The sequence below is a fragment of the Centropristis striata genome, chromosome 14, assembly GCF_030273125.1.
Source record: "Centropristis striata isolate RG_2023a ecotype Rhode Island chromosome 14, C.striata_1.0, whole genome shotgun sequence".
In the NCBI taxonomy this organism is placed as follows: Eukaryota; Metazoa; Chordata; class Actinopteri; order Perciformes; family Serranidae; genus Centropristis; species Centropristis striata.
The window spans coordinates 18138763-18160714 of NC_081530.1; the positions used below are offsets into that span (position 1 = coordinate 18138763).

At 42.5% G+C, this 21952-nt stretch overlaps 1 protein-coding gene across 2 annotated transcripts in view; it reads left to right on the top strand.

Moving 5' to 3' along the window:
* Positions 1-21952, top strand: part of macf1a (microtubule actin crosslinking factor 1a) — a 320929-nt gene that overhangs the window by 247639 nt on the left and 51338 nt on the right. For both annotated transcript variants that reach the window (XM_059350758.1, XM_059350757.1), the window contains 2 exons: positions 19633-19794; positions 20869-21039. In XM_059350758.1, the coding sequence (XP_059206741.1) occupies positions 19633-19794; positions 20869-21039 (333 nt within the window). The remainder of the gene's footprint in view (positions 1-19632; positions 19795-20868; positions 21040-21952) is intronic.

Here is a 21952-nt window from a genome sequence, read left to right on the forward strand (position 1 = left end):
TCAATGAGGTGGAGGAGGAAGGGGTAGGGCAAAGGGCATTTGAATGAGCGAATGAAACAAGCTTAATCTGTTTATCGGTCGTCCTTTATGCCTCCTTTGCTCTGTAATTTTTCCTGCTTCTCGTCCTTGCATCTCTCCTGGTATCTAGCCCACATCTGTGAACGCTTGGATTTAAATCTTGTTGTGGTCTGTGTCGAGGGGATTGTCGGTTAGCCGTGGGTCACGCGAGAGTTTGTGTGAGCTCTGCATGTGTGCATGCGTGGGTGTGTGTGCAGCAAAGCAGCGACAAACCCCTTTTGTTTCTATGAAGACGTTTGCCTTGGACGCGGCAATGACAGCTGCAGTGCAACTGACAGAGAGGGGGGTGGGAGGGGGGAGGGCAGTTAAAAAGAAAGAGTGGAGTATTTAACATATTTGACATGCAGGCCACGGGCTGCTCTGTGCAACAGTTGAGAAAGGGAGTGCTTGTGAGTATTGGAAATGTGTTTTGAGGCAAAGGAGTAAGAAAGAAAGAAAGCAGGCGAGCTCTGCCAGACTGCTTTAAACAAACACACTGGCTGAAAAAGGAGGGCAGAACAAGAAGGAGAAGGAGGAGGAGGAACACCACAACTGGCTCTGAGAAGCCTGTAACTTCGGATAACAAGAGAAAAACAAAGTGGCTTGAAGCTCCTTGACTGTGCACCGGGGCTGCAGGTTGCCACATTTGCTGGTATCCCCCTTTCTGGCTGGCTGGGTGGCTGTTCATAGGTTTTGTGTGGCATCCTGAAGAAACAGACAGCACCCCCACCTCCCCTCCTTTCCTGCCTTTCTGTGCACGGCCCCTTTTCCTCCTGGCCCCTCGGTCTGACACACACACACACACACACACACACACACACACACACACACACACACACACACACACACACACTCCCTGGCAGGATTGGGTTTCAGTGAAGGCGCAGACGGGAATGCACAAGTGGAGTCTGTGAATATCACAGACTTTTGTGTGTGTCTGTATCTTTTTCCATATTTATTTTTTACACTGGCAGCTCTTTTGCTTCTGCCAGCTCTTCTCCAGCTTGATACGCGGACCGTGGCGGACAAAAGAGGAAATAATGGAGTGAATAAAAACAGACTGGACTCACTTCCTTGTCTGCCTACAGCCTGGACAATTGCTCTGAGGGGAAAAAAAGGCTCATTACTGATAAGCCTCTGCGAGCAGTCCCGCCCCCCTCTCTCTCTCTCTCTCTCTCTCTCTCTCTGTACCTCCATTCCTCCCTCCTTTTCTGCTTTCTTTCTCTTTCTTTTGACTCTGTATCAGTTCACTCTCAGCGGACAGTGTTTTTGTGCTCTGAAGGGGGGGAGGCGCTTTGCCCCTGGAGAATTAAGAGTGGATTACAAAGCTGTGATGAATGTAGCCATCTCACATCACCAGCCCCCCCAAATCTGGAAACTGTGGCTGGGAGAGTGAGTGAGATGCAGCATTATTAGCTGCTTGTAGGAAACCCTCATCGGGGTTATATTACAGTACATTGAAATATTTAAAATACTCCTATATTTATTTGGAAGCAGTTCGAATACTCAGATAATCAGCTGCATCGCTGTATTAAGCTGAATTTCTTTAGTAAAACCCTCCTCGGCACAACTCTTTCTCTCTGGCTCCACGCCCCCTCTTAGCACCCTGCCTCCCTCACTATCACTACTTAACTCCCCTCCGCCTCTGCCCCTCTTTCTCTCTCTCCGTCTCATGTGTTTTTTCTCTTTTTTTTTCTGGAGAGAGAGGAAACCAGCATGATTGGAGCACTTCCTGTGTTTTAATACCAGTGCAGGAAACAGAACAAACGGAGCTGAATTCAAACACAAACAGCAAGAGAGCAGGGAGGGAGGTAGTGAAGAGAGCGAGAGAGAGAGAGTGAGTGAGCGAGAGAGAGAGAGAGAGAGAGAGAGAGAGGGAAGGGACATGTGAGTGAGTGAGAGACACAGAGAGAGAGAGGAGACGAGGGGGGAGCAGCAAGAGAGCGAGAGTGAGAGGAAAAGAGGGAGATTTTTTTAGCAGCTGCAAACCATTTCAGCTGTGTAGTGGCCTGAGAACAGAGGCTGTGAGTGAAAGAAAGAAAGAAAGAAAGAGCAAAGCCCACACGTCTCACAGAGAGAAAGAGAGAAGAGGAACTGGGTTTGCGTGGCACTTTGTTTCATTCTCACTACGGAGTCGGGAGCAGGAGAAAGAAGACGGCAGAGAAAAGGGAAGGGAGCGTGTCCTGGGATTGTCTGCTGCTGAAGAGGGGGAAGACGCTGCCTGCAAAGCAAAGCTTGGACTGGAGCTGGGAGGGCTGTCTGGGTCTTTGCCCTCTGGATACAGTCCCACGACTCACTGCTCTGCCCTGCCTGCTCGCCTGCCTGCCTGCCTGGCTGGTCCAGGATCCAACCCCCAGCCCCCCTTTTCCACCTACCCCCAGATGCCCTCTTTCACTCCAGCCTCACCCCCTTTAAGATCCTGCCTGCTTTCGATCTACTGTACCACCTCTCCCCTGGAGCTGTGGATGAGAGAGAAGAGAAAGCAAGATAAAAGAAGAGAATTGAAACACTGACAGGGATTTCTTCGGACTGCTTTTTCTCTTTGTTCTGGATTTAGCGTTTTTTCCCCCCTCAGATGCAGGATTGTTGTGTGCATGATGGAGTTGGTTCTGTGACAGTAATGACTGTTATGACGGGGATGAGATGTCTTAGACAAAATTAGGGTTTGTCCTGCAGGCACAAAGCCCTGATTCTTTGTGATGGGAGCAAAGGATAGAAAAAGAAAAAGACTGCTTGAACACTCACCGGACCACAAAGTGGCAGTGACTTGGTAAAGGGATTTCTATTTTCATATTTTTCTCAAGTTGGGTTTTCTTGCCTCAAAAAAGCTCTAAAGGATAGACGTTTTCTGCATTTTTCTGTGTCTTTCATTTACTGGATTTTATATACTCGTTATTTTTTTTCCTGCAAGGAATATTTTTTTTTAACAAAGGAAGATAAAAGTGAAACAAATCCATGGAGTATTGTACTTTCCTAGTCATTGCACCCCACGCAGCCTTTCTTTTATATAACAGAGAGTGGGTTTTCTCACCTTAAAAGGAGACTTTTACACTTCCCTGCCTGCCTCTCACTGAGACTGCTGAAGTTGTCCAAGCCCTCTCTGCCTTTTCCTGTTGTGCCACAGAGAGGAGAGAGGAGACCGGAGAGGAAGAGCAGGCAGGAGCTTAGTGATAGTGTAAAAAAAGGGGGTCAAGGAATGAGTTGCTGCACATGAATATGGAGGAAAGAGCTGTACTCTGTGACAGCGTGACAAAGGGCTGTTATCTGCACGGTCGTCACCTCACCTTGGGTTTTGTACTATTCAGAGAGGGAGATGATGACTGTTTCTTTCCCTTCATCCCTCCACCTCTCCCTCATTCCTAACATCCTTTTAAATAAACAGAGCTGGTGATTAATATGGTGCCGTGGGGGAGGTCTGTCTCTCCCACTCCCTCACTGATGCCACACAGCATCTCAGAAAGACCAAGGAAATGCACAACTGTTGAAGTGACATAGGAGAGGACACCACACACACACACACCAGTTGGACGATTCTGTTGATGATAAAATGTTGAATGACATTTTCTAGAATGTGAAGGATTGGGTAAAATTCAGCCAAATGGACTGTGCAAGTTTGTGGATTATTGGACTGAGGACGAGTGAAGGCAAAGGAATTAATTTTCCACAAAGATCCCTTTTTTGTGAACATTTTTTTTAATTCATTGTCTCAAAGTGCAGTGTCACATCTGCACCTTCAGCAATAGGGTTTCTGCAGTGAAAAGGACAGAATGGGGAAACCTCTGAGCCGTCCGGACTGCCTGAGGCAGAACCCTCGCTGCCTCGGGAAAGGCGACGAGGATGAGGCATACATCGAGGATTGTTATGTCCCCCAGCGATCCATATATGACACTATGCGCATTAATGAGCAGATTGACCAAGGGACCAAACTGTGTCAACCTTCCAGGAGCACTCTGGGCTCTGGTGGGGAGGTGAGGGGAGAGGGGAGTACGCTATCCAGCAATGGCACCATTGGAGCTGAACTAGGAGGTGTTTTCGTCTCAAGGAGTGCAGATCATGCAGGTGGAGTGAAGAGACTGGATGAGCGAGTGATCTTTGATGCCTTAAAGCTAACAGGTGATCCTCAGATAATGTCGCCGCCAGTTGGCATTGTAGGTTCGGGTTTGCCCATTGCCCCGTCCTCATCCGGCTCCAGCGGAGTTGCTGCAGTGGCCAAGAGGCGGCATCAAGGTGGAGATAAGAGGGACAACCCGAACCGTCGCTCTTGGAAAGCCTTCATGCCTCCAAGTTATCCGGAGTTTGCCGAGAGATTTGAGTTCTCGTCCGGTGAAGGAGCAGAGAAGCGTCAGTCTGCAGCAGGGATTCCTCTCTCTCCTCTCCAGCCCATTCCTTCTCAACTCCCCCCATCCACCCCTACCTCCTCCACTCCTTCCTTACCTCCTTACACACCCTCCCCTCTGTCATCTGCTCCCCACACTCCTCCCGTGTCCTCCTCGCCTTCTTTGACGCCCACAGTGAGCCCCGTGCCTCCCCTCCAGCAGCATCCTCTCAGCAGGCAAAAGCAGGTTCATCCCATTCTGCAGAAGCAACATAAACAGACTCATGTGGTGCCGTCGCCTTCCAAAGAACCTGCCTTTAGCCAGACTCAGGCACCCCAGGTTTCTGGAAATACACCACAGCATAGCCCCAGTATCTCCAGACCAGTAGAGAGAAAACGGGAGGACCACAGACGAACTAGTAGCTCTTCTAAATCTGGCTTTAAACAGATCCCAGAGGAGCCCTTTGAGTCGGTTAAGACCTCAGATTCAGAAAGGGACTCTCCTCTTTTGGACCAGGAACAGGGGGACAATGCCCCTCTCATCCCACCAAAACCAGTCTTCTGCCCTCCTACCAAGGCTCGCACCTGGCCCCGCAGTTTAACACCGGGGAAGAGAACCCAGGTCGGCCTCAGACACAACTTCCCTGTACTCCCCCCTTTGCCTCCGCTATTGGGCGAGGATAACAACACAGATGAGGAGTCACTTTATCTACTAGACCCTCCATCTCCATTCCTAAGAGAGGAGGAGGGGTTGGTATATGGAGGTCTGCCTCTCTCCCCCTGTTTGAGTCAGGAAGGAGGCGTTGAGGGGCTGCTTGGCTGGGCCGCAGACGGCGGCGAGCTCGAACGCACGGCCTCCGAGCTCAAATTCGAGGAGGACGAGCGCAGGATTCTCGAGGAGCTTGAAGATGACGAGGAGCAGGCAGAGTGCAGCACGATATACGAGGAGGAGGAGGCGTGGAAAAAAGAAAGCGATAAAGCAGAGGAGGAGAGAGCTCAGAGAGAGGAAAGAGAGTGGGAGGCAGTTCTTAAATTAGAGAACAGGGAGATAATTGACCAGTCTTGGGATAGGGAAACACTGGAATCAGAGGGATGGGATTTAACAGGCTCTTCTGGACATTGGCCTGTATTGACTCCCCCTACAGGGTTTGGTGGGGCCCCCAGTGCCTCACCTTGCCCCAGCTCAGGGGCCGAGTCTGATGACCTCTTCCTTGAGCTGGAGAGGCAATGTGAAGTGGACGAGGGAGAGGAGGGAGTGGAGATGAGTGTGGACCCTGAGCCTCTTGATCCCTACACACTGCCCTGTCTAGAGGAGGAGGAAGAGGAGAGGGAGGAAGATGCAAAGACCGTCTGGGTCGATTTTGAAAGAACTCTTCCTCTTGTTGAAGTTATCCCTGTAAAGCCTGATCATGTTGCTCCAGGCTCTGAGAATATAGCAACAGACTATAATTTAAGTCAACCTGAGCACATAGAAAAGATGACAAACTTTGACCTGGTGCGAGCACAAGACTGTGAAAGGGAACACGGTTTCATCGATGAAGAATATGACGTTGACTATAATGAGGATAAAGCAGAGGCAGAGGAAGAAGAGATGAGTTACCAGACGGACTCTGCTCTCGGTCAACAACTGGAGTCTGACTCCAGCGGGGTCCACATGTCCCAACCAGACCGAACTGGCATTAGTGACGTCACTCAGACAGACTGTGAACAGAGGAGACCTGCACGGACTGAAACCGACCCCGATAGCGGGGCGTCATCAGAGCGTGACGGCGAGGATTGCAAGGAGAGAGCCTCCTCTCCGTCGCGTAGCCCTCTGAACCCTTACTGTGAGGAGGAGGAGCAAGTGGAGGAGGAGATCGAGCAGGATGAGGGAGAACTGAAAGAGGAAGAGGAGTTAGGAACAGAGTGGGATGTGTATGACCAATCTGAGCCAAGTTTGGACAGCAGCGAGGGAGTTCTCATGGATCACTCCCCGGAGCCGCTGCACATGCCTGAAAAAGAAATCGACAATGAATGTACACGGGATGTTGTTGTTCAGACTTCCTGTCAAGAAGATCCAGTCCCCTCAGAGAATAGCGACCCCGCTGTTGGAATAACTTGTGACACAGAAGGGACCTGCTCAGCAGCAGAAACTTCTGTTGTCCCAGCAGATGGAGTCTCAGGACTGCACATGTCTGATGTGGAAATCTCAACAGAAGTGACAGCTAGCACCCCAAAATCAGACTCTGTTCCTCTCGTAGAGCCTCAAGACACAGACTCAGCACTCCCTTTCTCTTTACCTCAGTCACCTTCTAAATCAAACTCTAGTGGAGCTGGGTTGGACACTAAAGACTCCGAGGCCTTTGTGATATCAGATAGTTTTGTGTATCTGGCTGTATCTGCGCCTCCACAGTACCCCAATGACTGTCCCCCATCTCCCCTCGAGGACTCCATTCCCCCGAGTCCTGTCCCCAAACCTCCCTGCTGCCGCGACCCAGAGGAGGAGGAGGAGGGAGCCTTCCTTTCCCCTGACAGCTTTGTTTACATGGCGGCACCTGAGCGGCCCCAGCCCGGCCCCTCAGACGCCTGCGAGGATACTCAGGAGCTGGACCTAGACTCGTACTCTGAAGGGACCCAATCTGGTATGGATGGGGTAGAGTTTGTCCTCGGGTCGATGACGGGGGACAGTGACTGGGAGTCAGACGGCTCCGCTCTGGACTTTCCTCCACTCATGTCCTCAGACCAGGCCTGGGATCAGCTCGAGCCAGGCCTGCTGCAGAGCCTGTTTGCACACACAGAGACGAGCCAGGCTCAGACCTGTAGGGCCCAAGATGAGCCCCAGACTGGAGATTGTCACGCAGACCCCGTCTTAGAGTCAGGAAGAAGCTCCAAAGCAGATAATGAATCAACTGAATTACCAAGTTCCAGCTCGGACATAGAGGCAGAGGTATGCTCTCATTTAAATGTATCTTCACACTGAACTCCATAGTGGTGCTGTGAGCTTATGCAGTGTATATCATGGGATATCGTGACTTGAGGTAAACCATGACTTGAATAAAGCAGCAGTCATGTTCTAACACGGGAGAAGACATTAAAGAAAGAGCTTGCAGCTGGGAGGTGGTTTACTTCTGCGTTTTTATATTTATATACTCAGCTTTTAGTACAAGCACAAATCCACAGTGATTTGGAACAGATATAACACGAGCAAGCAGTGCCCATAAATACAGTCCCAAGTAGAGAGAATGAATTAAATTCACCACAGAAACCCTGCTTTATTGGTCTGTTAGCCTAATAAGAAAAGTGAGGAGTAAAAGTGATGCAAACTTCAGTTTTTTTAGCAGTGAATTCATTAGACATGTGGACACACAGAGCCATAGCATGGAAAAGAATTGGGTCAGGTATCTGAGTGTAACAGATGTAGACATAGCATGGAAAATGTATGTGTGTGTGCGCAGGGGGGGGGTGAAGTTATGTAGACGCCATAATTAGCTAGTTGTGTTTCAGTAGTAGGGCTTTAAATGATTGCAATATGATGCTCAGAGGGGGTTTTTGCTACTTATGGGAAACTACCCGCAGGGTCACTCCGTGTGCGTGCATGTGTGTGTGCATATGGTGTGTTTTTAGGTGGGGGTCAGTGCTAATCTACAGTGCATGCACATATTTGAGATCACATGTTTATTTGTGTGCAGCTCAAAGAGCAGTGTGTGCCTGCAGGGCAACTTATAATGCTGATCTCAATCGCAGAGTTTACAGCATTTATCTGGAGGGCACGCCATTGTTGTGTTTACACAGTCTGTATATAGAAGAGTAGATGTGTCCATACAAAGTCATGGGTGTATCCCAGCTGTGCATGTACATGAAGTAATACAGGCCAAAGTTTTACATGTTGTTTAAATTATTTGTGAGAAAGGTTGCTGTCTGAGGAGGCCATGTGTTTGTATGCGGAGTGGCACCTCTGAACTTTCAGTGTTTGGGCTGATTTGGCTTCTGAGAATGTAATCAGTGTCGCAGTATACACAGTGCCACTGCTGTGTGCAGACACGGATCCGAAATGGATATTCTATAAATGCTGCGAGATTAGCTTGGCATGGAGCTGACACATGGGGCCGTCAGTGTGACTGCGTGTCAGACTCGTCTCCCCGCATTCATCTGCATTCAGTCTTGGAGCTTGTTTTGTTTGTGTCGTGTCACTTCTCTCCCATCTACCTCTGTGTTTGACTGTGTGGGCTGCATGTAAAGGTGTGTGTATACGTTGAGTGTATCTCAGTGTGACAGGGTGTTTGACAGGCTGTCATGCTTTCTAGGAGCTCTGCTATGACTCAGTGTTTGGCCCAGATTTGCCTGATCTAAACTATGTTTTAGTTACATTCAGACTCGTTTGACAGGCAGGTTGAGAGGACAGTTCCCTTTTTTGTGCATATGAAACATGCAAAATTAAGAGTATGAAAATCATGTGCATTTAACTACCAAACTCTACCCAAAGTTACCCCATTTCAAACCTTCATTTCAGGCAGAGAAACATTTTTAATCACAGTAATGTGTAATTTTAGTGGCTACTGACGATGCAAACTCCTGGTCCTCTTTTATTAACTTATAGTTTCCATCAGTTGCCAACTCTGTCCGGTCAGTCACAAATAATTTAATCTGCCCTGCATCGGTTTATAAGTATATTTGATTAAATGTGTGTTTGTGTCCGTTTGTTTGTTGGTCTGGCCGTGTCTGGCTTCAGTTGAATGTAATCTTAATGTAATCAGTCCTGTCCCATCCGAGCTAACAGAGGAGAGTTATAGCTGTATAGAGTGCTGCTAAAGCTTCTGAAAAAACAAAAAGAGGAATATTTTAAAGGAAAACAGCAAAAATTGTGTCCCTGAATGCATCAAAAGTAATAATAATAGTAACTTTATTGATATATTATCTTTATAGCACCTTTTAAAAACAGCGGCTTACAAAGTGCTTCGACAGAGAGCAGTTAATTACAACGAGAATGATGCCATTTACTTTGCTCCAGTGAAAAGTCCCAAAAGGAGACAAAAAGCCTGAAATAATGCAGACTTTCTCTTACGAAATTATTTAAAAATCACCGTAGTGATACTTAATCTTCTCAGTAATAACATGCAACCACAGAAACACTCATTTATTTGGAATTTGATCGATTTGGGACATGTTTTTTTGTTCACATTTCTAAAAGGTGACACGCACACTTTTGTTGTGTGATGAAATCCCCTTTATTAAGCCCTGCTCTCCTCAACTGACTCCCCCTCTCCTCCTCCTCCTCCTCCATGGTTGGATGGTGTTGTTACTGAGATAAGGAGGTGAGAGGTAAATACTGTGGCTCTCTGTGAGGGGAGCTGCCTCTGCCAACATGGCTACACAAACAGTGTGTGAAGTTGTCTGGGGAATATAAACTTAGATATCTGATAAGAACGTGCCAGCGCTAACACGAGAACTCTGGACTCTGTGGCCTGTCTTTCTGCTTTGTTTGTTGTGCACAGACCTGTCCCCCCTTTGCCTCTGCCTCTCCTATTTCTCTCCTTTTCTGCATGACTTATTTCTCCCATCTATCTCTTAATATTCTGCTCCAATGCAAAAACCAACAACAAGCAGCACCAGGCAATTTTCACGTTAAGTTGCTGATAGAAATTCATTGAAAAAGGGACGGTGTGAGGACACGGGGAGGACAGATAGACACGCTGAGTTTAGAGAGACAAAGAAGCAGACACAAAAAGAGTTATGACAGGCGACAGGGAGGTTGTGTGGAGGAAGCTATTGTTTGCACGGGGGAGCACCTTTTAGCGCTGCATGAGGCTTTGGTACAACGATAAGAGAGCTACGCTGGCAGGCACACACAAGCAGAAGGTCTTTGGATTAATATGGAGCTCATTTTAAGGCACAGTGTGTGTATGTGTGCCCCACAAACAGACAGACAGACAGACAGATGGACTAGCTTTGCATGCTGTTTGATGAAGTGGGGCGAGGGAACACACAGTACAGACAGACTGACTGATGGAAGCTTATACTCGGATTTACAGGAGGGAAGAAATTGCATGTTTCATTCATCACGTATTAGCGGTTTATGTTTGTTTTTGCTGTCTGCAGATACAAGATTTAAAGGGTGTTTTAAAACTCTTAAATTATGTCATTTAAGGGCATTAAAATTTCAACACACAACTACTTATTTCTACCATGCAGTGAGATGCAGAGAGGCCCTAGCATGGCGCAGTCATTGCTAGTGTCAGTGCAGTTGTCATTTTCACACCCACATTGTTTAAGTAGCAAATGTGCTTGCACCCATCTGTGCACCCATGGGTGTGTTGGGTTTAAAATGAGTTGTGGTCAGGCACATCGTTGGTGTCTGGACTGCAACACTGACCAACAAAAATCTGGTCTAAAGTCAATGGTGCAGTATTTAAAATGAGATAAAACAAGTCCGCAGAATCCACTAGATGCATCTTATTTGCCCCTTGCACCTTATTTTGCACCCTCCTGGTGCACCTTTTAACCAGCAAAATTAGAGATAAACACTCCCTAAATGCACTTGCACCATGCACTTTAGCCCATGTGCTGTAGTTCATTTAAACAGAACCCATAGATGTTAAAACTGTGTTTTGTTGCACTCCATATTTATTCATCATAACCTGTGTTTTACTGGAAATAGTCTCCTTGTTTTTGCCAGTTTTATGTCATTGAAAGTTGTTTTTATATCAACCAGAGGCAGTAAAAAAAGACCTACTGTGTGAAATCCACAGTTTCTAAATCATTTTTTAACACGAGATGGAACAGAAGGAACAAATGGGCCTGAAAAAGATGAGGCGTTGAAAGACAGATGTTGCAGCAGAGAGTGAGAGACAAACAGAGAAGGAGAGAACCAGGTGGCTTCAGGTCCGCCGCTCTCACATTTATGTTTTGATTGATGTGATAATTCTGGTTCTGAACAACCGCCTCCGGGATAAACCTGTGAAACACACACAGACAGAGAGAGAAGGAACACAGAAAAGCATGAAAGAAGATGCAGGAACATTGATCTCTCTCTGGATTTGAATGTAGATGCGCTTAAAATGTAAAAAGGAGATCAAATATTTGAAGCGTTTTTCCGTGATTTTCCATATTTTTGCCTCTGCATCACTCCCCCCTTTTTCACAATGACATCAGCTGGAAAACAAAGCTTTTTAAAATCATATATTAAACTCTCTTTGTGTGTCTCACAGGGAACTGATTAGCAGCACAAAAAAAAACCCAAATATGGAAAGAACAATAAGAGCTTGAGTAAAGGAAAGGAAAGGGGAAGTGTGTGTCCCTCACACAGAGAAAGAAGATAGTAAGGTCTGAGCCGACATGCTTTGAATGCAGGCTGCATTTGCATGAGATTTGTATCTTTTTGTGGATGTTCAAATAAGGACAGTGGTTCGAAATGGGATTTATTAACCCATTAACCCCTTTATCCCAGTGTCAGGGGTTGGTCAGTCTGAAGATTAAAGCAAACTAAAAAGAAAACAGATCGAGGTTAGTTTGGAAATTGATTTCTACCCTTTCCTTCCTGCCCTTATTCCTTGTTCCATTAAAAGAGAAAGGAGGGAGGGAGGAAGGATGAAGGGCTGAAAGACAGGAAGAGAGCGAGAGACGAGGGAGGGTGTGTGTGGGGTGAAAGCTGCCATGTTGGTACACAGTAAAAAAAAGAGTGTCAGTTAGTAAGTAAAATTTACTCTCTTGCCAGTGTCAACTTTGCAGAGTTAATTCTACTCAATTCAGTGTCAGAATTAATTGTGTAAAAAATATTTAACACTGTGGTTTTTTCACACCAGTCAGTGTAATGATTACACCTTATCGAGCTGTTTTTTAACTCAAAATTTAGTTTAAAATGACATTTTAATGTGTAATAATATTACACTTTATTTCTCTGCAATTTTTTTTTTTAGATAATTATCAAAAATCACTGTAGTGATACTTAATCTTGAAATGCATATTAATTATACCGTGTTACACTTTATAGAGCTATTTCCTACTCCAAATTTAGTTTAAAAATGACACTAATGTGTAATATTTAATTTTTATTTCTCTACAGTGTTATTTTTTACATATTTATCATAACACTGGTTCATAAACACAGAATGCTCCTGTCTTCTCTGTTTTATTCCACCTTATCACTCTCCTCTCCTCGCACTCTAAAGATTCACAGGTTGTTTATGGGTTTTTTTATATGACCACCAGCTCTTTTCACGATCACGTAGTTATGGAAATCAGTTCTGAAGGAAAAGGGGAAGATGAAAGGGCCGGACGCCGTTCAGAGAACTACTTTCAAGCTTTCATAACAAGTTTGAAAACTCCTTCCTGCATGCTCCCAATTTCTCTCAGATACTAGTTTTGGATGCTTGGCATATTTTCACCCTTATTTTGATATATCTTTTGGCAGCAGCAGCAGCAGCACGTGTTTCTGCGTGCTGTCATTCGTCATTATCTGTGCTCCTCATCCGTCCCGATTAAGAAATTGATTGTCCTTGAGTGATGTTTTGGACACGCGCCATCAACACACAGCTACTCTCTTCAGTGTTATGAGCCTGACAGATGACAGCTGATTATGGAGCGTTCATTCACATGTTAATGTATAGTAAACATACACAAAAATCACTACAAAGTGAGTTTAAATTAGAGGTTTCTACTCCTTTCATTCTCAGAATTTGAGCCGAATGAGAATGTTTACAAACTTTTTAGGATGCAGAATTTGATTGGCTGTAGTGTCACCTACAGTATCTGCATATATGTTGTCACACAGCTGCATCTTACCAGGTTTTCTACCTGTGAGAGAAGCGAGAAAACTGTCAGTTTGATGACACAAAATATCTGCTAAAGCTATAAAAGATTTGGTTATTCAGGTTATTTTAGCTTTGTTTGTGATCTTCACTGATTTGAAACGCGTGTAGCTTCTTTAGAAAAAGATAAGTCACAGAATCACAGTCACAGCACCAGTCAGAATTTCTGATAAATCAGAACAAAATCAGAGCAAACTCAACAACAGAGCAAAGTCCTGATGGTACAGATTCTCTTTATATTAGAGTTTTTTGAAAATTAAACTCCTCATAAATAAAACTTGAGGATTTTTTTTTAAACCCTTGCTTATTTCGTCATGAATATTTAATGTTATTGAAAGAAACTTTTTTAAATCAGCCTTTAAGAGGCTTTAAAGTTGGCCTGCAACTCATGATTATTTTCATAATGCATGAGTCTGCCCTCTTTTTCTCAATTTTTTTTTTAATAAAATGTCAAAAAAAACAGTGGAAAAAAGCTTGCTATAATTCCCCAGAGCCCAAGATAATTCATCAAATAGGTTGTTGTTTTTTGACCAAACCCAGAAATATTGAGTTTAAAATCAGATATGTGAAAGAAAAGTAGCAGATCTTCACATTTAAGAAGCTTTAACCAGCAAATCCTGCTTGAAAAATTACTAAAATGTTATATAAATGAAAAAAAATTGTTGCAAATTCATTTTCGGTCCGCTGACTAATCAGCTTTGATTTAGATGTACCCTCTTGTCCAACCCTTTTTGATTATTGCCAATGTATGCACAAATACTTGAGAACCAGACAAAATGTGTATACTTGAAAATATCTGCAGTTGCTTGATAAGCATGAAAAACATTAGTTTAATCTTCTCCAGCCTCTTGAACTGACTGTCTACATGTAAAAATGTTTGTAGAAATTATAGTAAAACACTGTCAAATTGCATGAGAAATAGGGCATAACATGAAAAATTTCATATAACCGTAGCAGACACTTTTAATTACCGTAAATCAAGGAAAAGTACAAAACTTTTGAAAAACTGTAGAAGAGCCACAGTTTTACTGTAAAAACATAAACAAAATTCATGTACAATTAACAGAGAAATACCATATTGTCACAAGGACACAATTATCCTTAAAATAAAGGGACTTTTCAGTCTAAATTACAGTTTTTGCTGATATTTACCTTTAAATTTATGGTAGAAAATCCACTAACTGTAATTTTTACGGTGAAGTTCTGACAATCACAGCTGCCAGTATTTTACCGTAAATTAAACAGAATATTTTTTTTTTCAGTGTATTAGATGAGTTACATCAGTGCAAATAGTCAGAATCAAGCTCCCCAGCTTTAGTCAGATCCACTTTCATCCCAGTGTTTTTATATCGCATGTCCACACCGAACTGCGGCTGAAGTGAGAAAGCCAGTGCGGTCCAGATGGAGAGAGTGAGAGAGCAGGGAGAAAGGAGTGGGCCGCTGTGGTCGGTGGGAGCAGCAGAGGAGAGGTAGAGAGATGACACGATGAGAGGAAGAGGAGGAGGTGTGGGCAGAAGGATGACAAGCACGGTGGTGATAGTTCAGTTGGCTCGCTGAGGGAGTGTGTGTTGCTGCGTGCTGGCTGAGGTGGGGAAGAATGACAAGTATTTGGGACATTTTCCAGAGCTCTGGTTTAATGGAGTCAACCACTCCGAGCTGGCGAAGGAGAGAGAGAGCAGAGAGGCTGAAAACACAGAGAGGAGGAGAAGAATGGAGCACGCAGGACCTATAAGCACTTTATATACATCCCAGAGTATGTTTAGATGATGGATGGGTGTACTTTCCCTGTTTTTTCCTTTTCTGTTCCCCTCTATCTCTGACACACACACACACACACACACATGTACACACACACGCCAGGATAAGGCGTAGGGTGGAGCAGGTCATGGCTACAGTCATTGTTGTTCTGGCCGACAGACTTCCTGTTCCAAGCAGCTATGACGCCCTTCGCCACAACACAGCTGCATCCAAACTGGACAGGAACACATACACACACACACACACACACACACACACGTTTCTCATTCATATTTAATCATGCACACAGATTCATACCTGCTGAACACTTCTTCTCACACACATAATTATGCATGCACAGATTAGGAAACTGCACACCCACCCACACACACACATATAAAGCCTTGGCTCGGGGAACCTGTAGTTTGATGGCGTATTTAAACCAGATGAGCAGAAACCTGTAAACCCTCTGATTACGACCCGCTGCAGAGACTCAGGAACACGTTCGAGCTCAACCGATCTGCAGCATGGTGTTGTGTCTGTAAACATCTGCAACACGTCATAAATCTCACAACTTTTGGAGCTTTTTAAGGTTTTTTTTAAATGCAGGGGAATATGTTCTGAATGAAAGGCAAATTTACAAAACCTCTCATTTGTTGTTTGGCTTCATCTCGCCTTTTTTTCATTTGGAATCATGCAAGAATATAACCTTAAGGATGTAGTAATATTCTGCCATATCCACCTTTTTTACTCATGGATATATTGGTTATCTGGATTATTTTATGATATATATATCGTCAAAAATATATATATTATAAATGTCTATCATATGAACTTTTTCTTTAATTCTTTGTCTACAAAGCAGTGACCGTCCTACATTGTGGCACTTTTTAAGTCTTTTAGAGGACACGTTATGCTCTGTTTCTTGCACACATTGTGGAGAATACAAAAATAGGCATCACCATAACTGTAAACTTCTATAAAATACTAAGCTAAAAAAAGACGATACTCCATACCTCTTTCAATGCCACAGCAAAAAGAAAAAAAAGTCACAAAATAGGTTCAAAAAATGTGTTTTTTGTTTATAACAAACCCAAAGAAAGACTCACTGAAGACATACCAACACATTTGTGGCATTATTGATAGTGTGATAATATTTATAATATCTGTGCAGCCTTGGTTTGAATATCTAATTGTAGATCTTGTGTTTTTAAAGTATTCGTACTTTCAATACTACTTATTGTTTTAAACATGTGGTATTACCATGTGGTTATTTCATGAACATTTTTCACTTTAATTCTTTGAATTACCACAAACATAGTATTACATATATCATTAATTATCAAGATATGCAATAAACAATATCAGGATAGAGGATAGAAGAGATCACCCAGCCCTCACTTTTACTGCTGTTTTGCTTTATTGTTGTGGTAAAAATGAACAAGGATTACGTTAAACTTGCTGAAATGTGTTGATGTTTTAGTCACTGTTTATTGTCTGTCATAGGAGTGAATTGAAGATGCAAGACTGTACAGTAGAAGTGTGAATCAGCAGAAGTCCCACGATACGATTTTATCACGATACTTGAGTCACGATACGATGTTATTGCAATTTTGAGCATTTTGCGATATGGTGCGTATTGCGATACAATATACTACGATTTAACTGTGTAACTGCATTTTGTGTCCACAAAATTAAATTCAATCAAAGAATTGTTTTGTCAAATAAGAGACAATTCTCAGTGTATTCATCTCAATTCAGTCTTTTTATTTCTCCACAATGAGAGTCAAACCCACAGACTGACCAATTAAATATTCAGTCAAACTGAACTGAAATCAAACATGTATGGACGACAACAACTGCAGCATTTTATCAAACTCCAGGATATTCCTAAAAGTGAGCCCACCACAGCCGTCTGAACGATACTTGGCAGCCTGGAATCGATATATTGTCACCCAAAATATCGCAATACTATGCTGTATCGATTTTTTCCCCCCACCTCTACTATTTTATAAACATTTTTCATAGTAATTTATTAAATTGCCACAAACATAGTATTACATTTATCATTAAAAAGAGATGCAGTGACCAATATTTTGCTGAAGTGTGTGGATATTTTAGTCAGTGTTTATTGTCGGCTCTCTTACTGTCGTAGGAGTGAACGGGTGGGTGATGAAAGACTGTAGAGTCACAAATACATCTTTAAGATTTTGTGGTGAAAATGGTGGTAGAAGTGTCTCATGTTCAGATGTTTTTATTACAGTTTCACTGGGTTCAGTCAGTGGTTTGTGATTATTTGACTATTGGACACCCACGACTGCTGCAGCTTCTTCCAGGCCACAGTGGGTTTCTAACTGCACCCCCTTCAGTATTGTCACAGCAGCTATTTTCCCCCCGAGGCATTGGATTTACCAAAATCTGTTGTGTGTGCACATCTGGTTATTTGTGTGTGTGTGTGTGTGTGTGTGTGTGTGTGTCTCTTTGTGTGGCCGTTTGGGGTTTGGCTGCCTCAGCATTATAAACCACCAGGCCTAATTCTCCCTCTGTGGGCCCTTTCTGAATGTCAGAAACATTACTGTCTCGGACCCCCATTTGTCGGGATTTGGTCCCAGAAACGACCAAATGAAAGGAATTTCCTCAGCGGCGGTTGTTTTGCAGCGTTCCCACCGGTCAGGGAACTGGTGGAATTCCGTGAAATTATGAAAGTTGTTTTGTGGATTTGGCAGATAGTTGGATACAGCACGACGGTTTACAGGAATTTAGTAGAATGTATTATTTTTCTCACAGTTATTGCATTAGCTGTTTGGTTTTTGGTTGTTTTTCTGCACATTAAAATAACTGCAGTGAAAACCACACTGTGTAAAACAAGAACACGATTTTATGGGGCAGGCATGGATCCAAATTCTGAAATGAAAAATCCAAATTTTGATAAGATGTGGAGTTTTGAAATGAAGCATGTGGGGCTTTAAATCAGTGAAGTGTTTCTTTGTTTTGTTTAGCTGCAGCTTATGATTCCTAGTTCATTTTTTTCATCTGTTGTTTGACAGAAAATTGTGAAAATCCTATCACCATGAGCCCCAAGTGGTGCTATGAAACTGATTTGGTTTAATCATTTTTTTAAAACACAAATATATTACATTTACAGTGGTATAGTTTGTGCAGCTCTAACTCGTGAATGTGTGACATTTTTGCATGATAAATGACTTTAAATTAAACCTAATCAACCCTGTAACTAGTCACAATGCTTAATAACAATCATGCTAACGTATTATAGATCATTTTATAATGACTTAAGGTCAAAGTATCATGATACTCCATATTTGCTGGACATTTTGTAGATCATTGTGTATTATGGTCACTGTTAAAATGCATAATATAAGTTACTCTCAGTGGTTATTTATGTGGGTAATAAAAAATTCAGATGTGATTCATTACAAACTGTTTTAAGTCGATATAGGTGGACATTTTTTTCTTGAAGTAAAATGCAAGGAAAATATTCAAAAAGCTGTTTATAAGTATGTTTTCTAATACATTATAGACATGGACTTGCAAAATGTCAAATGTCAATGAGCGACAAGAATTATGGAGTGTTGTGGTACTTGACCTTATACGTCATTATTAAAAGCTTTATAATGTGTTGTAATTATAATAAGCATTATAAATAGTTAAGAGTGCTTATTGCTGTAGTTATATGGTGCTATAAGCAGAATAACATGCATTAAAAGTATGTTTGTAATGCATTATAGACATGAGCCTCATAGAAAGTGTTGCAGCTGCAGAAACAACCATAAAGCACAGAAAATAGAGCAGAAGGAGAATAAAATACAGTTTTTGTAAAATATTTCACAGCAATGAAACAATATAACAATGAAATTAAAAAAGTAATCAGTAAAACAGAATGAGCTTCAGATAAATAACCACTAATTGACTGTGAGAATGGTTGCACATTCATTTTATTTGTCTCTAAATTGACTTTTGAGTAACAAATACAGTTAAATCTAATATTCTTCACTGCTTGAGACCTCCTAAATCTCCCAAACAACCCCAAATGTGGCTCCTGAGCCAAACTTTGAGAACCCCTACTGTACTACGTGTTTGGATACAGCCAGTGGCACAGATTTACTACGACAGAGGAGCTGCACTGGGGCTGCTGCTCCGTCTTTTTCGGGGCCGGGGAAGTCAAGTCTGGTTGTGTTTAGTGTCGGGTGGCTGCCTCTATTGTCATCACAAGATGGCTCCAGCCCTCCGCTGTGGCGTGTGTGTGAGTAATGCGTCCAGACAGGCCAAGTTGTGCGTGTGTCTGCTATAAATGTGTGCCTGTGTAAGTGAAGGTTGTGTGCACCCATGCAAGTGTGTTAGTGTACTCTGGGATGTGTGTGTGTTGTCGACTCAGCCTTTTCCAGCCAGCCCCTTACTCGCCAATCGCTCTAATCCCCATAATCCTCCTCTCCCCCTCCTCTTTTTTTCTCCTCGTTTCTCCTGGTCCCTTCCTGTCTCCTGCTCCTCTCTTATCTCTGCACATCCCTCTCTCTGTCTGTCTGTCTGTCTTTCATCTCCTAATATCGAATCCTCCTATATTTAGGTGCATAATGTAGTAAAGTTGACTTCCATGTCGTCACGCAGATTGAATGTTCGGTGTATTTTTGACTTCTGTTTATAAACTAAGGTTTTATTTTCTTGCCCACATGTTCAATAAATAAGTTGATAATAAAAAACCTTTTTCTGGCTTCCCTCTTGCAGGCCGTGGAGCGAGAGCAGGTGGACAGCATTCAGCCGAAGCTGCAGCACATCAACGCAGTGGGTCAGGGTCTGATCCAGAGCGCCGCCAAGCACACCGACACCCAGGCGCTGGAGCACGACCTGGAGACCACCAACCTCCGATGGAACTCACTCAACAAACGGGTAGGACCCCGCGCTCCGACCCTCTCACCTGTTGTTTTTATTTTCCAGGAATGCATGGAGCGGCAGTTAAATTTCTAAGTTTCAGTGCCCATTTTCAGAGGGATAAAATACCTCTATGCATGGAGACAGCAACAGTGATAATACATTTTAACAAAAAGACTTATATTTAAGTCTATTAAAAAGATTTAAAAACCCCAAACGGTTGTGTGAATAAATAAATAAAAGTTAAAATGAAAACATTAAAATAAATGTGTGAAAAAATAGAAATAAAATAGCTTTAAAATGAAATAAAAGAAATTTGAAAGTGCAAGAAAAATGTAAAAATGATTTATTACATAAAATACTCATACATGGAGACAGCAACAGTGATAATACATATGAATAAAAAGACATATTTCTTTTTTATATATATTTATATTTAAGTCTATTAAAAAGTATTAAGGTATTCAAAGGTATTAAGAAGTAAAGTAATTCATTAATAAATAGAAATAAATATCAGATTTTTTAATGAAAAAACAAATATATGAAAAATTATAAATAAGTAAAAGTAAAACTGAAAAAAAAAATGTAAAAAAAAAAGTAAAAAAATAAATATGTAAAGAAATAGAAATAAAATACTTTAAAAATGAAATTAAAGAGATTTAAAAATGAAAGAAAAATTTGAAAAATATATATTATTATTGAAAATATATGTTTAAAAAATACATAAGTAAGTAAATAAGGGAACATTTTATTAAAAAAATAGCATTAACAAAAGTAAAGGATAAAAGAGAAGATAAACAAATACTATACTTTTCCTAATAGTAAATGTATAATTGTTCATATAACATATCCTAAATCAAAAATAAACAAACATAAATCAAATCAAATCAAATCAATTTTATTTATATAGCCCAAAATCACAAATCACAGATTTGCCTCAAAGGGCTTCACAGACTGTACATGGTACGACACCCTCTGTCCTTAGACCCTCACATCGGCCAGGGAAAAACATAACATAGCAACAAAAGACCTTTATACAAACCTATATAAACAGTATATAAATCAACTCACGGCCGTCTCTCCCGTCATCAGGTGGCCGAGCGGATCGCCCAGCTGCAGGAGGCCCTGTTGCATTGTGGGAAATTCCAGGATGCTCTGGAGCCTCTGCTGAGCTGGCTGAGCGACACAGAGGAGCTGGTGGCCAATCAGAAGCCTCCGTCAGCCGAGTACCGCGTGGTCAAGGCCCAGATCCAAGAGCAGAAGGTAAGAGAAGGATGAAACCCTCTTTCATTTTCAAGAGAAATCAAGAGATTTAAAGCTGAAAGCAATAGAAGTGTCTTTCTTTCTGTTATCAGGAGTTTATTTTTGCTCAGATTTTTTCATTTTTTGGATTTAAAGTGTTGATTATCAATCACAGTTTTAAGTCCCAGCCTCCCACATCCTCCTCCTCTTTCTTTGAAGTGCCAGCTTCAGTCTGCAGGTTTTAATTTTCACTTTCAACTTTTTTAAAAGCAAAACAAAATGTTAATTTATTCTTGTTGGAATCAGTCCTTCTATTTATTTATCAAACCGGTTGGATTGAGACATTATTGATATTCAGATGTCCTCGGTGTCCTTCAACCACCAACAATAGATATTTGAATGACAGCCGCACACACAAACACACAGTCAATGATCCGTCTGCCTGGCATCCACACGGCCCCAGTTGACCGTCTGCCAGTCAGACTGGCATAAAAACAGACACACGCATTCATGGTGGGTTTGTATTGTTTTCAGAGACACACACTCTCACACACACACACACACTTTTTCCCTGTTTATCCAACATCCACTTCCTGTGTTTGTGCACATAAGTGTGCTGCAGTTTCGACCAGCGATCAATCTCACGTGTTTACATCCGTGACGGAGAGTGGTGTCACCGTTTGGCTGAGAAAGAGAGCGTAAACTGTAGAAAAGTGCATTCCAGAGGCTGAACAGAGCTCGGAGCAGAGCGAGGGGCCGAGAGCGGAGCAGGAAGGAAGTTACGCTCATGTACAGTACGCTGCTTACTGATCTGAAACTGTTGGATCGGTAGTCATGTGGATAAAAGTTTGTTCTGTATCTTCCTTTTTAAAAAGAAGCACTTATTAAATGTTTAATAATTCATATTGATATCAGAAAACTTGAGGTCTTTTTA